Here is a 15,011-nt window from a genome sequence, read left to right on the forward strand (position 1 = left end):
CACTGTGATCATGGCTTGGAATGCCAAGTTGTCCGCTTGGCCAACTGATAGAAAAAAAACAAGGCTCTTGAATGTTCAGGGCAATTCTCATCTCAACTTGAACACCATGTGCACCTTGTCAAGTGGGATGCTGCATCTCAGGGATTCCACATCATCCAGGATTATTGTTAGTGAAGCCAGATGATAGGGAGGAAGTAACTTAGAACACTGTCTCACCGGGGCAGAGGTCAACTTGATTACCATGAAGGCATTCCGGCAGGACCACAAGGTGTGACCTGTGCAGCTCTACCCAGCTATGGTCCTGTCTTAAGAGAGTCATAATTCCTCCAGGCAGAAAGGTTTGCCGCTCACCCCCCAAGTCCTGATGGCTTAACATAGGGACGGCAATACTATTTCTCTCACTCTAGAAGGTGAGCAGGGCAGGAGAAACACTTCACCTTATTAAAGAAAGGGTCCTCACTCCCCAAAAAAAGCAAGCAAACATCGCCCTAAGCAGCACCACTGCCCTCGCCCGGCGGCAGAGGAAACGGAGATCCCCACCTCATCGGGTTACGAAGGTGAAATCCACCACTAGTTCCACAGAAACGACGATACCAAGATGGCGACCATCCGCCGACGGGAGAGAGACAGCCGCTGCATCAGACTACGTCTCCGAGAGCCAATTGCGGCTAGCTTTACTGCTGCAAGAAAGAAGATTACAATTCCCGGCAGGCGCCGCGCGGCCCGGCTAGGGGGCCTGGGAGGAAAGGCAAGGGGTGGAGCTAATAAATAGTGGCACAGAGCACTCACCTTGTGTAAGATGGTGGTGGCCGCTGCGCTCTAAGTGGCGTGCGTGTCAGGTAGACGCGTGCTTGTCTCTTCTCACCCCCTCTGTGTTGCGGTTCTTGACGCGGGTAGGGGCCGTGGAGCTATAGTGAGGGGGAAGCCCAAGCTTGCGTGCCTCGGCGTCGGTTGGTCGCTGGTGGTACTGCGGGTGCGGAGCGGTGTTGCTCAGGTAGAGCCCGCTGCTCCCATCCCTTCAGCAGGAGGAGGCTGAGGCTGCTGTGGGCGGGGGTCACTTGGCTCTTCCCTGCTCGGCTATGTCGGACAATCAGAGTTGGAATTCCTCTGGCTCCGAGGAGGACCCCGAGACAGAGCCCGGGCTGCCTGTTGAGCTCTGTGGGGTACTCAGCAAGGTAAGCTGCCTTTTCTTTTCCCCGCAGCCTGTGCCTGATGGCCTCTCGCTTTCCTTTTCCGCGTTGCACTACAGTTCCCCCTCCCGCAGCTGGCCGAGGGCTGTTAGCCCCGGCTGCCTGTTTCCTCCCCACCCCGCTGCTCCGGATGAACAGGCTAAGGCTCCTGCCTCCCCCGGCGCCGGTGGAGGGGCCTGGTGGGGGGCGTGGGAAGCGCCGTTATGGCCGAGGCAGCCGCCACCTGATGGCGCGGAGCCTGCTAGGCAGCCGCTTCGGCGTCCGGCGCAAACCGCCTGCATCCCCTCAACAGCCGGAGGCACCACCACATCCCTGTTGGACTGAGGGGGAGGGGCTCACGTACTTATCCCCGCATCTGCGCAGTGCCTGTCTGTCCTTCCCCATTCCTCATAATCCTCGAGAGGCGGCGTGAGGAAGCACTTCCTCGAGGAAGAGTCGCGGGTGCGGCTTCAGCCGCAGCTGGGGGAGGTGTTGGCGCCCGGCAGTCCCTGGCGCCCTCTGCCCCCGTATCGAGTCCGCTGGCTGCCTGGCGTGCGGTCTGCAGTCGCGACGTCATGCTTCCTTGCCCGGGAGCTCCTGAAGGCAGGCGCAGCTCGTGGTCACTTCCCAGAAGCAGGCCCCAGCACGAGTGGCACAACCTTTAGTCCAAGTATCAAAACAGGGGAATAAAATACCCCTGCTGCGAGAGATATGGGAGGTGGCGAGGAACAGAAAAAAAATTGCACTAAAGTTGTTTCCCCCCTTTTTAAAAATAAACATCACTTTTTGCTCTTTTATTACTGAAAGTGAAATGACTTGCAAGTATGCGTTGGATGATACTGGGGAACTTCAGGAGCGTTTTAAAGCTGAATATTAAATTGCTAAGTTTAAAAGCAGATTTTTTTTAAACAGAAAGTACTTTCAGAGTAATGTTGAAATATCTTTAGAATGAAAGCACTATGTTTTGAACTTCTTTCCTTTCCTACACAATAAAACTAGACACAGACCTGTGTAGAAGGCACAGATCATGGAATACTGAGACCATAAGTAGGTGCTGGATGCTGAGAAGTGCCATAATGGAGCTAGTACTGTGTTTTTTGCGAGGGACTCTGTGAACTCCTTCAGGTTTGAAAATGTTTCTAAGCCTGGAGATGGGAGCAATGGTTAGGAGAAAAGAAGGCCCTTGGCTCTTATCTGTAAAATCTTATAATCTCGTAAGTCCTAGTGCCGTTTTTTATTGGTGTGGCAGGTGAAGCCATGGCTTCTGACATTCTGTAGCTTAAGTGCATGCAAACATTTTTGGATGATTGTGATGGGTGTAGCTGATGCTGCCTTTGCTACGATAACACAATGTAATATGAATGGTCAAGTATGGTGAAACCTGTTGCAGTGAATATGCTTGAAGGATGTTTACCTTTTGCTAGTTGATGCCTCTGGAGTACTTGAGACAAGCTAATTAGAATGAAATACTAGCATACCAAGGTTTCTACTAAAGGAATGTTTACTTTTAATAACTTATTGCATATAATTACATTTTGTGAGAAATAGAAACCCAGTCGGGTGATTTCCAATTAGAATTTATTATATGATAAAAACAAATTCAGCGCTGGGTGATCAGGGAGGGGGTTCAACAACTCCCAACGCCTGTCACGCCCCAAAAAGATAGTTGTTCTACATTTCTTTCCAGCTACTTCATGAATATTCATTATACATAAGCATAAACATTACACATTATTAAGTCAGATATTCAACAGATGTTTTTCTTAACAAGAATGTTATCTATAAGCATCAATAATATATTGTCAAGTCAGACATTCAGCAGATGTTTGCTTGTTATCTATACAAAGTTATAAATTTTTAAGAAAGGTGCTATTATCTAACTAACTAAACAAAATTCCTTCACTATAAATCTTACACAAGGTAAAAGGGAGGTAACTTGTTTTATCTCTTTATAGGGGCCCAATTAAGTTTTACGATTTGTTTTTCTTTTCTCTCTCCAGGTCATGTTGACCTTACTCTGTTTTCTCTTAATTAGCCCGAATCATTTTCTCAGTTTATCACACATTTTAAATCAATACAAGTAGGCTACAGTTCTGTGTATGTACTAGTGTTTCAGTTCTGCCCTTTGGTAAAGAAAGAAGCTTTGAAGGAAATGGAGTAATTTGGTAAGAGAATCTTATTCGAAGTGTATCCTGCAGGTCTCTTTAAATGTTTAAGAACTCCAGTGTGAGATTTTTTTCCCATTGTATTTCCTGCTTACCATTTTAAGGTGAATATAAAGAAGGAACTTCGATGTGGAAGTGTCTTTCTTGAACCCTGAGAAATATGAACCAAACTGTTTATTGTTGCTTTTCTATTAGCTGATATTTGAATTTTTTTTACAGTGGACTAATTACATTCATGGGTGGCAGGATCGATGGGTAGTTCTGAAAAGCAACACACTCAGTTATTACAAGTCTGAAGATGAAACGGAGTATGGCTGCAGAGGCTCTATCTGTCTGAGCAAGGCTGTGATTACAGTAAGTGCTATTTCAGTATTGACATATATGTTTTGGGGTGTTACATATTTGTAGGCTAATGTCTGGTGAAAGCAAGTATGGGTATGAAAAATTCTTTTAGCTTGTTTAATATTAAAGTTAGTGATGTTAATACAACACAGTGAAGTCAGGGAAAGAAGTTACTAATAAGAAAACAAACTGGCTTTGAGATTGTAATAAGCAGCTTTTCATATCTGTTGTCTTAGAGGCTTCTGTGGGTAGGAATATGGTTTGCTTCTGGAGTTTTCCCAAGGGTCAACCTAAGACCCTGGACCAACTTCCCAAAAGCAACAGCATCCATCAGTCTTTACATTTTGCACTAGAAAGAGAGGGTAGTATTTCTTTGACTGTACTTTCTGAACATGACTCTCTACAACATTTGTAAAAGAAAATGTTCTATGTATTTCCTCTAAAGTGGAGTGCTGTTTCTACCTAATGCTAAAAGATCCAGTATTATGCTGGTAAGAATAAAGAGCCTACATATAAGTGAAATCTTATAAAAATGAATTTGCCTTAGAAAATAAAGAAAAACATTTTTGTAGCTTTCAGAATTATAATATGTATTGATTATGACTAATGCTTGCCAAAAAGCATACTGTAGCTTTTCTGTGTTACTGTTAAATAGTCCAGTTATTTGACTTGGGGAGGAGGAAAGGCCGGACTTCTGTGTAGTACATAACTTCCTAGAGCAGTAGTGTTAAATCTTAGTATTTATGTTCTTATTCCACCAAATATTTTACTTTCAAACTGAATTGAATATAACAAATAAGAAGTTTCCTTTTCTTTACTAATATTCAGCTTAATTTTTTTTTTTCCAAACACATCTTGATTTGGTAAAAAAAAGGCTGGATTGATTACATCAACTGTATGTATTTTAGAAAAAAAGATTGTGAAGAAAAAACAGTTTTTTACATTTAGGTGTCTGACAGGTATTACAGTCATCTGAAAATTAAAACAGATGACCCAATTTCTTTTAAAGCTCTTTTTAAAACTGCTTAAACTTTTAAAATTTGCTCAAGATTTGACTTTTCCAGGAATTTATGGTGCACAGCAACAGCATCTAGAAGTGCTCATTTAAGTGTACTTCTGGCAGTCTGCAGAGGTACCAGTCTCTGATCAGGACTTGCAAAAAGGTGTCTCATTCACTAATAAGAGGCTTAATATACCAATCAGGCAGAGACAGGAAGGTGGTGGCAAAGAGGTGTAGGCCAAGGCATGTCTGGAAATGTGCTGTAGAGTACATCTCAGCAGCTTGAATTCCAGTTCTGGTGGTGGAGAATATAGTGATGCTGATATTGTTTTGGTATATTGCACTTTGTGAAGGGAAGTTGGTGAGCTTCTTGTCTTTTGACTAAGAAGTAACACTGAAACTTCTTGCAGATAGCTTTTTTCCTCTCTTGTATCTGGTACTTATTGCATCTGGTAACTTGGTGTTGATTGTTGACTCACCACCTTTCCCCCCAGTTCTTGAGATTCTTGAGTACATTGAGAAAGAATAAAAAGTGGGCATATTTCTCAAAATTATTCTGATATTTTAGTTGTTCCATTTTCATTCAGAATCATGCATGGTGGCTGGTATTTGACAGTTTAATTGCTTGTAGCTTGATACGGCATATCTGAAACCTGGTAAACTCCTGTTAATTATTTCTAGTTGCAGTTAGTGATTGCTGTCTAAGTGTTAGAGGTTCAGGAATGCTATTAGATCATTTCATGTGTCTCTAGGATACAGAAATTTACTTTTTCAGAATGAATGCTTCTGGGTTGATAGTTTGGTAGCAAATTGAATAGTTGTTTTTTAAACCTATGTTCTTCAATAATAGAAAATGAATTATGCTCAAAGATAATTGTTTATTGTTCCTGTGATACATAGTTAATCTTTATTTTCATGTCCTTGTAATGTCTTAATGTAAGCTTACTAACATGTATTTAAATGCATAGGAGAATACCAGTAGTTGACAAAATGTTGAGATGATAATGAAAAGCTACTTTTGCTATCAGTAGAACTTATTTGTTACTGTATGTCTTGTGATTACTTTGGTAGAGAAGTTGGGTTTCTTACTGACTTAATGTGCAGTAGCACTGATCTGATGTAGTTGGGATTTTAATCTTGAATATTTGTCAACAGTCTTTCACTATACTGTAAGTATAGTTTTCCTTGATCTTGCTAATCCAGTCAGGCATAGTAACTACCTATCTCCTAACCTTTTATATTGCAGGAAGTTTTCCTTAAGTACAAAGTAGGGTATGAGTGGTATGAAATGGTGTTGACGGTAATGTTTCCTTGTAGGAGAGGAGGGGACTGGATTCTCATGAAGCTTTATTTTAGGTGCTCAGATTAGGTATGCATGTTTGTCTTTGATGGGGGATGTAATGATTTTCTGTGTGTAATTAATGCTATTAGTAGTATAGAATGTCCATGTTTCACTGATGTATAAGCATAAATTTGGAAAACTGCTCTCATTGTGTAGTCTTACTGTACTTCTAGCAATGAAGGTAAACCTAATGATAAATCATAAAGTTAAAAGATGTGAATGCTGCATTTGGAAAGCTGCAGTCCTTTCTGATCTTGTTTTATCATTCCTATCGCATTGGGCAGAGATCGATAGGTAATTCTACAATGATATTTTATAAAATGACAGTTGTCTCTCCCCTCTTAAATTGAGAGGAAGACTTGTTAAATTAGCTCATTAGAGTAGCTACTTTAGGTATTTTAAGTGTAGAATTATAATGTCATATCTCTCAAACAGATTCCTGTGACAATAGTCTTTAATTGAATGGAAAACATGGGTACTGGTTGGGCTACTTCTTGTATTAACCACTGGGACTGAGAAAAGCTAATATCTCTGGAATAGAGGACTAAAGGATGAATATTGTATACTCACTGGATTACATTAAGTAATGATCTGTCAAGAACTAGCCATGTAAATTAAGTTACGAACGAAGACAATGAAAGTCAATATATGACGCTAACTGTGTTGTGGTTTTCATTATCTGGCTAAAAACCTCAAAGGTGTTTAACCGGTTTATTACAGAAGGGAGGCTTGAACTCAAGTTCTGATGTGTGGTCAAGGGCTGAGAAGGAATTATGGGTCTTATTAAAAAGTTGATATATGCACAGATTTGTGTCCAAGCTAGACTAATAGAACAAGCTAAATTACTGCTGCAGTTGGGTGAAAGGTTTTATTAAAAAGCTAAGCTATAAATCCATGCCCTGGGCAGAAATACCATAGCAACAAATTGGTAATAATTGCTAGTTGCATGGGGAAGTATTGTTTCCAATTGTCTGAGGTTGGAAAACTAAGTTTTAATATGAGAGCATTTAATGGAATAATTAATTTTCTGTACCTTGATAAAGTGCTTCCTCAACCTTAATTGCTACTAAAAAGATGACTTTAGTAAACTAAGAATACAAGCCCTAACTAGATAGGGTTTTATTTAGGACACAAGGTAATTATGCTTTTAGGCTTTGGTGTTTGCCTTAAATAATCAAAGTTACATCCGGATTGGTAGAAAATCTTGGCTAAATGGGAGAGAAATCTGAATGGAGACTGTAGACAGCACATGCAAAAAAACACTACAGTGTGTACTAGTGTGTACAAGTGTGGTCAGGAATGCTTATTCAAGTGAAAGGCCCGAGGTGATTGTATTCTGGAGAGGAAAATGCCAAAGAGCAATAGAAAAATGAGGGAGAGAAAGAGCTGATGCCTAGGAGATAATGAGAAGGGGCTACTGTTGGTGAGACAGGCAGAAACTGTTGGAATGTGGATTCTTCTGGACAATTATTTTTAGCATTCACATATTCTGTACAAATTTATATATGAATATTATGGTCTTTGAGTTATCTGAACCAGCAGTGGATGGGTTGATATTCAAAGTGAAAACATCAGAATGTTGTCCTGTATTTATCAAAATACTATGGAGTACTAATATCCTTGGCAAGTAAAATGCAATTATTTGACTGGATGGAGAAATAGAAGATTTCTTAGTATGTACTGAGGAAATTAAGTCAGAAGTGGAAAAGTACACATTCAGATCAGCTGAAGTGAGACTTAATCATTATGGAGTTCTTTGTCATAATATGAACATGATGTAGGGGAAGAAAATCAGTAATTTATTAAAGTATTAAATAACCAAATATTTTTGCATTACTTAATATTGCTGAAGTATTCAACTCTAGTACTCTTAATATAATTATATCATAGAATATCCTGAGTTGAAAGGGACCCATAAGGAAGTCCGACTCCTTGCCCTGCATAGGACAGACAGCCCCAAGAATCACACCGTGTGCCTGAGAGCATTGTCCAAACATTTCTTGAACCCTGTCATGCTTGGTGCTGTGACCACTTCCCTGGGGAGCCTGTTCCAGTGCCCAACCATCATCTGGGAGAAGAACCTTTTCCTAGTATCCAACCTAAACCTCCCTGACATGGCTTCATGTCATTCTCTCAGATCGTGTCACTGGTCACCAGAGAGAAGAATCGCTGCCTGCCCTTCCACTTCGCCTTGTGGGGAAGCTGTAGACTGCTATGAGATCTCCCCTCAGTCTCCTTTTCTCCAGGCTGAGCAAGCCAAGTGACCTCAGCTGCTCCTCCTATGGCTTCCCCTTTATATATGTTACTATACACTTAAAATTAGGACTGTACTCCAACAGTTCTTCTGTCATCTTTTTATTATCAATTAGAATATTCTTCCACTTGATTTCTTTTAATTAAAAGAATTATGTTTTAACAGTGTTCATGATTAGACATCTACTTCAGGATTGTAATTCCTGTCCGTGGGTTATATCTGAGCATTTTCATGCTGTGGAACATTTCTTATAGATGTTATACCAATCCTTAAATAATTCCAGTGTTTGCATTTGGTGTTAAAGCTATGGTTATATACCACAGCAAATTTTTCTGTGATATTTGCAATCCTTATTCTTGCTTGATCCTAATTTCTATGAATCTTCCTAAGATTGATTTACTGTTAGCGGATACAGTTTGTTCATGTGTCACCCCTGTTATGACCTGCCCATGAGGCAGGATAACTGAGGTTCTTGTTAATAATAGATCCCTTAGGGCAGATTAGGGTGACACTGAATGGACCAGTGTTTATATATATATATGTGTGTGTGTGTGTGTGTGTATATGCAGGTTTATTTGAGAACAATTTGGTTGCAATGGAAAGGAGGTATGTAGCCATTTTGATTATTATCTATAGCAATATAAAAGTGTAGCATTTGTCTTGCTACATAAAAGTACAAAAAATATCAGTCTAGGAGATTCCTAGAGTGTACAGAGGATAATTTCCTGCTCCAACTGGTAAATGAGCCTACCAGGGATGGAGCCTCACTAGACCTCCTATTCACAAACAGAGAGGGGCTGGTGGGAGATGTGATGGTCGGTGGACGTCTGGGACACAGTGATCATGAAATAATAGAGTTTTCAATACTCAGGGATGCAAGGAGGGCCATCAATAAAACCTCTACGCTGGACTTCCGGAGGGCAGATTTCGACCTATTCGGAAGACTACTTCAGAGTGTACCCTGGGAAACAACCCTTGAAAACAAAGGGGTCCAGGAGGGATGGACGTGCTTCAAGAAGCAAGTTTTGAAAGCACGGGAGCAGGCTGTCCCAGTGTGCCAAAAGGCAAGCCAGCGGGGAAGACGACCGGTCTGGCTGAACAGGGAGATTTTGAAAGAAATTAGGGTAAAGAAGAGAGCCTACCGATTATGGAAAAAAGGGCTGGCTACTCAGGGAGAGTTTAGGAATATAGTTAGGTCATGTAGAAAGAAAATTAGAGAGACAAAGGCACAATTTGAACTGAATCTTGCCACCGCTGCGAAGGATAACAAAAAGTCCTACAGATACATCAATAGCAAAAGGAGGGGCAAGGAAAACCTCCATTCTTTACTGGACATGGGCGGGAATATAGTTATCAAAGATGAGGAAAAGGCTGAGGTATTTAACACCTTCTTTGTCTCAGTTTTCAACAGTAAGACATGTTGTCCTGAGGACAGCTGGCCTCTGGAGCTTGTAGAAAGAGATAATCTGAACAGTACCCCTGTAATCCAGAAGGAAACAGTTAGTGACCTACTTAGCTACTTGGATCCCCACAAGTCAATGGGACCAGATGGGATCCACCCAAGGGTGATGAGGGAGCTAGCGGAAGAGCTCGCCAAGCCTCTCTCCATCATCTACCAACAGTCCTGGCTCACTGGGGAGGTCCCAGATGATTGGAAGTTGGTCAATGTCACACCAATCCACAAAAAGGGCCAGAAGGAGGACCTGGGAAACTACAGGCCCATCAGCCTGACCTCAGTACCTTGCAAGGTTATGGAGCAGATCATCCTCGGTGCAATCACACAGCACCTACAGGATGGACAAGGGATCAGACCCAGCCAGCATGGGTTTAGGAGGGGCAGGTTCTGTCTGACCAACCTGATCTCCTTTTATGATCAGGTGACCCGCCTGGTGGATGAGGGGAAGGCTGTGGATGTAGTCTACCTAGACTTCAGCAAAGCCTTTGACACCGTCTCCCACAGCATACTCCTGAAAAAGCTGGCAGCCTACGGCTTGGACAGGGGCACTCTCTGCTGGGTTAGGAACTGGCTGGAGGGCCGGGCCCGGAGAGTGGTGGTGAATGGTGCTGCATCCAGTTGGCGACTGGTCACTAGTGGTGTCCACCAGGGATCAGTGTTGGGCCCAGTTCTGTTTAATATCTTTATTGATGATTTAGATGAGGGGATTGAGTCCACCATTAGCAAATTTGCAGATGACACTAAGCTGGGGGGGAGTGTTGATCAGCTGGAAGGCAGGAGGGCTCTGCAGAGGGATCTGGATAGGTTGGAGAGTTGGGCTGATTCCAATGTGATGAGGTTCAACAAGGCCAAGTGCTGGGTCCTGCACTTGGGCCACAACAACCCCATGCCGCACTACAGACTGGGCACAGAGTGGCTGGAGAGCAGCCAGACAGAGAGGGACCTGGGAGTTTGGATTGACAGGAAGCTGAACATGAGTCAGCAGTGTGCCCAGGTGGCCAAGAAGGCTAATGGCATCCTAGCCTGTATCAGGGACAGTGTGGCCAGCAGGTCTAAGGAATTGATTCTTCCCCTGTACTCAGCACTGGTGAGGCCACACCTCAAGTACTGTGTCCAGTTCTGAGCCCCTCAGTTCAGGAAGGATATTGAGGTGCTGGAGCAGGTCCAGAGAAGAACAACAAGGCTGGTGAAGGGACTTGAGCACAAGTCCTATGAGGAGAGGCTGAGGGAGCTGGGGCTTTTCAGCCTGGAGAAGAGGAGGCTCAGGGGAGACATCACTCCTGAAGGAAGGAAGAGAAAGAAAGGATAAGAGTAGATAGAGGCAAGATATCACCACCTGTGGATCCAGCGATGAGACTTGATTGTTGCAATTTAGATGTCTGTTGGTTGAAGTGATGGTCGCAGTCTTGATGGGTGTGGGAGAAGCCTGCGAAACGAAGAGTTCAATGTGTTAATATATGTTCAGGTGGGAATGTCCGGGTACCTCCTCTGGGAGGGAGTTTTACACTGATGTAACACTGTGGATCATGTGCAGTTCTCTGGTGGAAGGCCCCAGAAATGGGTCTGGGGGCACTTTGGGGTCTTTGGTTTCTGACCCCTTCTAAGACATGACCACAGTTTCTCATGCTAGTGTAGTTGAGCCAGTTATACCTTATCAGAAGGGATGAAAACCTTCAGGCCTATGCCTGAGTGTTCTGATACCTTTGGGGGAAGGGGGTGGAGTGGGGAGTTTTACACCTGTGCCAGTTGTGAAAGGGAGGACATTGGCATGATAAAAAGCATGATCCTACCTCACAGGATTTTCTTCTTATTGGCCTTTTCCTTTATCTGGCTCAAAAAACCAGCTTGTTGCTAAACAAAGGTTGGTTTGTCATGGTGTTGTGACCTGCCCCAGAAAGGGGAGGGCAACCCAAGTTCTTTATTAATAAATCCCTTGTGGTGGATTAGAGTGAAACGACACTGAATAATCGGTGTTTGTAAACATATATATGTAGAGTTTATTTTGGAACAATTTTGTTTGAAAATGTAAACAGGTATGTTGCCATTTTGGGTGCTGTTATTCTATAGTGATACAGGAATATTAAAGCATCTATGGCAATAAAGCAACATTAGAGCATAGCAACATAACACTATTAAAGCATAGCAATATTAAGGCATCTATAGCAATATAGCAATCATTAGAACATAAAGATAACACTTAAGGCAAAGAAAGGATAAAGGCAGAAAGATATATATAGTCACTGCCCACAGGATCCAGCGATGAAACATGGTAGTTGCAGCTTCCATGTCTGTTAGTTGAAGTGGTGGTCTTGATCCGGACGGTAAGATTGACGGAGAGATAGACAACAGGTTAACAAAGGCATACAGTGCTTTTGGAAAACTCCACAAAAGAGTATGGCATAATAAACACTTGAAGAAAAGTACCAAGATCAGTGTTTACAGAGCCATAGTGCTGTCTACTCTCTTGTATGGTTCCGAATCATGGGTCATCTACTGCCACCACCTGCGTCTCCTAGAACGCTTCCATCAATGCTGTCTCCGTACAATCCTAAACATCCACTGGTCAGATTATGTGACCAATACATCTGTTCTAGAGCAAGCAGCAGTCACAAGTATTGAGGCCATGTTGATGAGAACACAGCTGCGATGGGCAGGGCATGTCTCCAGGATGAAGGACCACCGCGTCCCTAAGATCTTGCTTTATGGTGAACTTGCCACTGGCTGTCGCAAGAGAGGAGCCCCAAAGAGAAGATACAAGGACTCCCTGAAACAACATCTCAGCCTTGGCCATATTGATCACCATAACTGGTCTACTCTGGCCTCAAATTGGGAGGCCTGGAGACACACCATCTATAACGCTGCTGATGCTTTTGAGAACACACACAGGATCACTCTCGAGGAGAAAAGGCAACGCAGAAAGAAACGTGTTTTGCAGAATATACCATCTAAGGAGTCTTTCTGCTGTGCCTTTTGCAATCGGATATGTCTGTCTCGGCCTCATAAGCCACCAGCGTGCCTGTAACAAATGTGGATAGAGCCTTCCCAAATCTTCGTTTGCGAAGCCTAGCCATGAAGGTCTTGATCCGTTGGGACTGGGGGAAGCCCCTCTCAAAACTAAAAGAAGTTATGAGTTATACACTTCCAGCTCAGGTGGGAATGCCTTGTACCTCCCTGGGGTGGGGAGTTTTACAATGGATAGTGTCACGGGCCATGCCTCAAGCCTCTGACATCTCGGAAGACATTTGCAGCTGCCTGTTGTACCAATATCAATCGTCCATCATGGTCCAACATTTGAGATGTATAGCCCAGGCTAGATGGGTAGAGTTCAAGTAAAGGGAGGACACTGGCATATTAAAAGGGATTTTCCCGCCTTGCAGGACTTGCCTCTTCTTAGCCTCTTCCTTTTCTGAGGCAGGCATCTGCACCCAGGATAACTGGACAATGGCACCCACTTATCTGATCCTTTAGCAGTATTGGGGGAGGTGTATGTGTGGGGAGTGGGCTTTACTGGGTGAGCAACTGTTTCTTTTCAGTTTGCAAAAGTCTTTTGGTGATCTTAGAATGTGTAAATCATTAACTGTTTCAGTCTCTGACACATGGTCATCCTCCGGTGGTGGGTGTGCACCCCCTCTGCACCTGGGCTGTTCTTATGCAGATCAGAGGTTTTGCCTTCACACACCCAAAAACTCTCCTCTTCCCCTTTGATTGGGGGGTACAAACCTGGCCTCCGCAAAGCACCTGCTGCTTTTGCAAATGGCCAATTGTTTGAGTCAGGAACCTTTAGCATTTGAGTCTCTCACAACCCCCTCAGGGTTGTAGTGTTGCTCTTCAGTCCTGCTAGGCAACCTGCTGTTGATCTAATCTGTAATGTAATAGCCATTAATGACATTTTTAGCATCTCTACTGAGGATCTATGTAATGCCAGACCTCAATTTGATATGTGTTCCTAGAACGATAAGTAAAAGGGTGAGAATATTTTTTTTATGTGTATATCTACTAATATGCTGCTGTACCAGGCCATCTCCTGTTTTGCTGCCTCCTAAAGTTGCTAGCTCATCAGCCTTTTGCTTCTGTTCAAACTGTGCTGGTTTTAAGACCCAGCTGAAAAATAAACCCTGTGAGAAATATCTCCAATTAAAATTTTGGAGACAGCCAAATAAAGTGAAACCAAGAACTTTATTAACAGTGCGCTGGGTGCACCGAACTCGTGACCAGGTTTGAGCACCCCCGAATGGGAGGGATGAGCCCTTTCAAGAACCCTTCGATTTGCATAACCACTCCCTCGCTCCTTCCATGCCAGGCCTTGCTCTTTTCTTCCTTAAAAGGCGATCTTTGCCTTCTGGTGCAGTCCATTGGTTGTCCTCATCCACCTATTAGGTTGTTTCCCTGTCCCCGGCCGCATGGTTCCCTGGCAGTGATCCCAGACTAGTCTCACCACCTTACATTCTTCCTGGGTCGCCTCCATACTGTAACAGTAAGCAAACAGAACAGTAAGTAACAGTAAGTAGCAGTAAGCAGGCAGAACTATAAGCAGCAGTAGGCAACAATGAGCAGCAATAGGTAACCCCAAGCAGAACTGTATTATGTAGCAGCAGGTAGGCAGCAGAGCAATAAGCAACTTCAAGCAACAGCAATAAGCAACTTCAAGCAGAACCACAAACAGTCCACCAATCCCTGACCACAAAATGGCTCCCCAGTCCTTCAAACAAAATGGCCCCCAGGTGCCTCGGCACGAGGTAGCCCCTGCTTGTAATAAAACCATCTTAATTATTTCACACAACCCCATTCAGGCTACTCCCTTCCCCTCCACCCTCTTCGGGGTGAGAGGGAGACAAAAAGCAGAGATTCCAAGTTGAGATAAGAACAATTTACTTGAAAAAGCAACAATAAAATAAGAAAAATGAACAGTAACAGCAGTAATATTAATAACAAAAATATACAAGAGAGTGATTTTTAGGTACAAAAAAGGGTGTTCACTGACCTACCAAGGCCCCATGTGACCACTGAGACAAAAGGCAAAAATGGCCCCAGACCCTCCACGTGGCACCCTTTTTTCTACCACCCCAAGCCAACACTTCTTCACAGAAGTGAGAATCTCTACTTCCACCCCCCAGCGATGATGTGGATGGTATGGAATACAATCTAGGTGCATCCCTGGCCCCAGCCTGACCCCTTCCCTGCTCTCCCTCAGGGCTACCGTGAGAAAATTAACTCTGTTCTAGCCAAAACTAGGTCACACACACAGAATAGTTCTTTGCAGATGACTTCTTTAGTGTTTCTGCT

The 15,011-nt window shown here is 43.3% G+C and overlaps 1 protein-coding gene across 2 annotated transcripts in view; it reads left to right on the top strand.

The window, feature by feature from the left end:
• The first annotated feature begins 1,064 nt into the window (after positions 1–1,064).
• The window catches only part of LOC116780088 (ceramide transfer protein-like), a 129,005-nt gene continuing 115,058 nt past the window's right edge, over positions 1,065–15,011 (top strand). Inside the window, exons 1-2 of one of the 2 annotated variants that reach the window (XM_032674571.1) lie at positions 1,065–1,175; positions 3,554–3,688. In XM_032674571.1, coding sequence (XP_032530462.1) covers positions 1,080–1,175; positions 3,554–3,688 — 231 coding nt within the window. In that variant the 5' untranslated portion in view covers positions 1,065–1,079. The remainder of the gene's footprint in view (positions 1,176–3,553; positions 3,689–15,011) is intronic. The other variant, XM_032674570.1, reaches the window with a different exon arrangement.

The sequence above is a fragment of the Chiroxiphia lanceolata genome, chromosome W (assembly GCF_009829145.1).
Source record: "Chiroxiphia lanceolata isolate bChiLan1 chromosome W, bChiLan1.pri, whole genome shotgun sequence".
NCBI classification, from domain to species: Eukaryota; Metazoa; Chordata; class Aves; order Passeriformes; family Pipridae; genus Chiroxiphia; species Chiroxiphia lanceolata.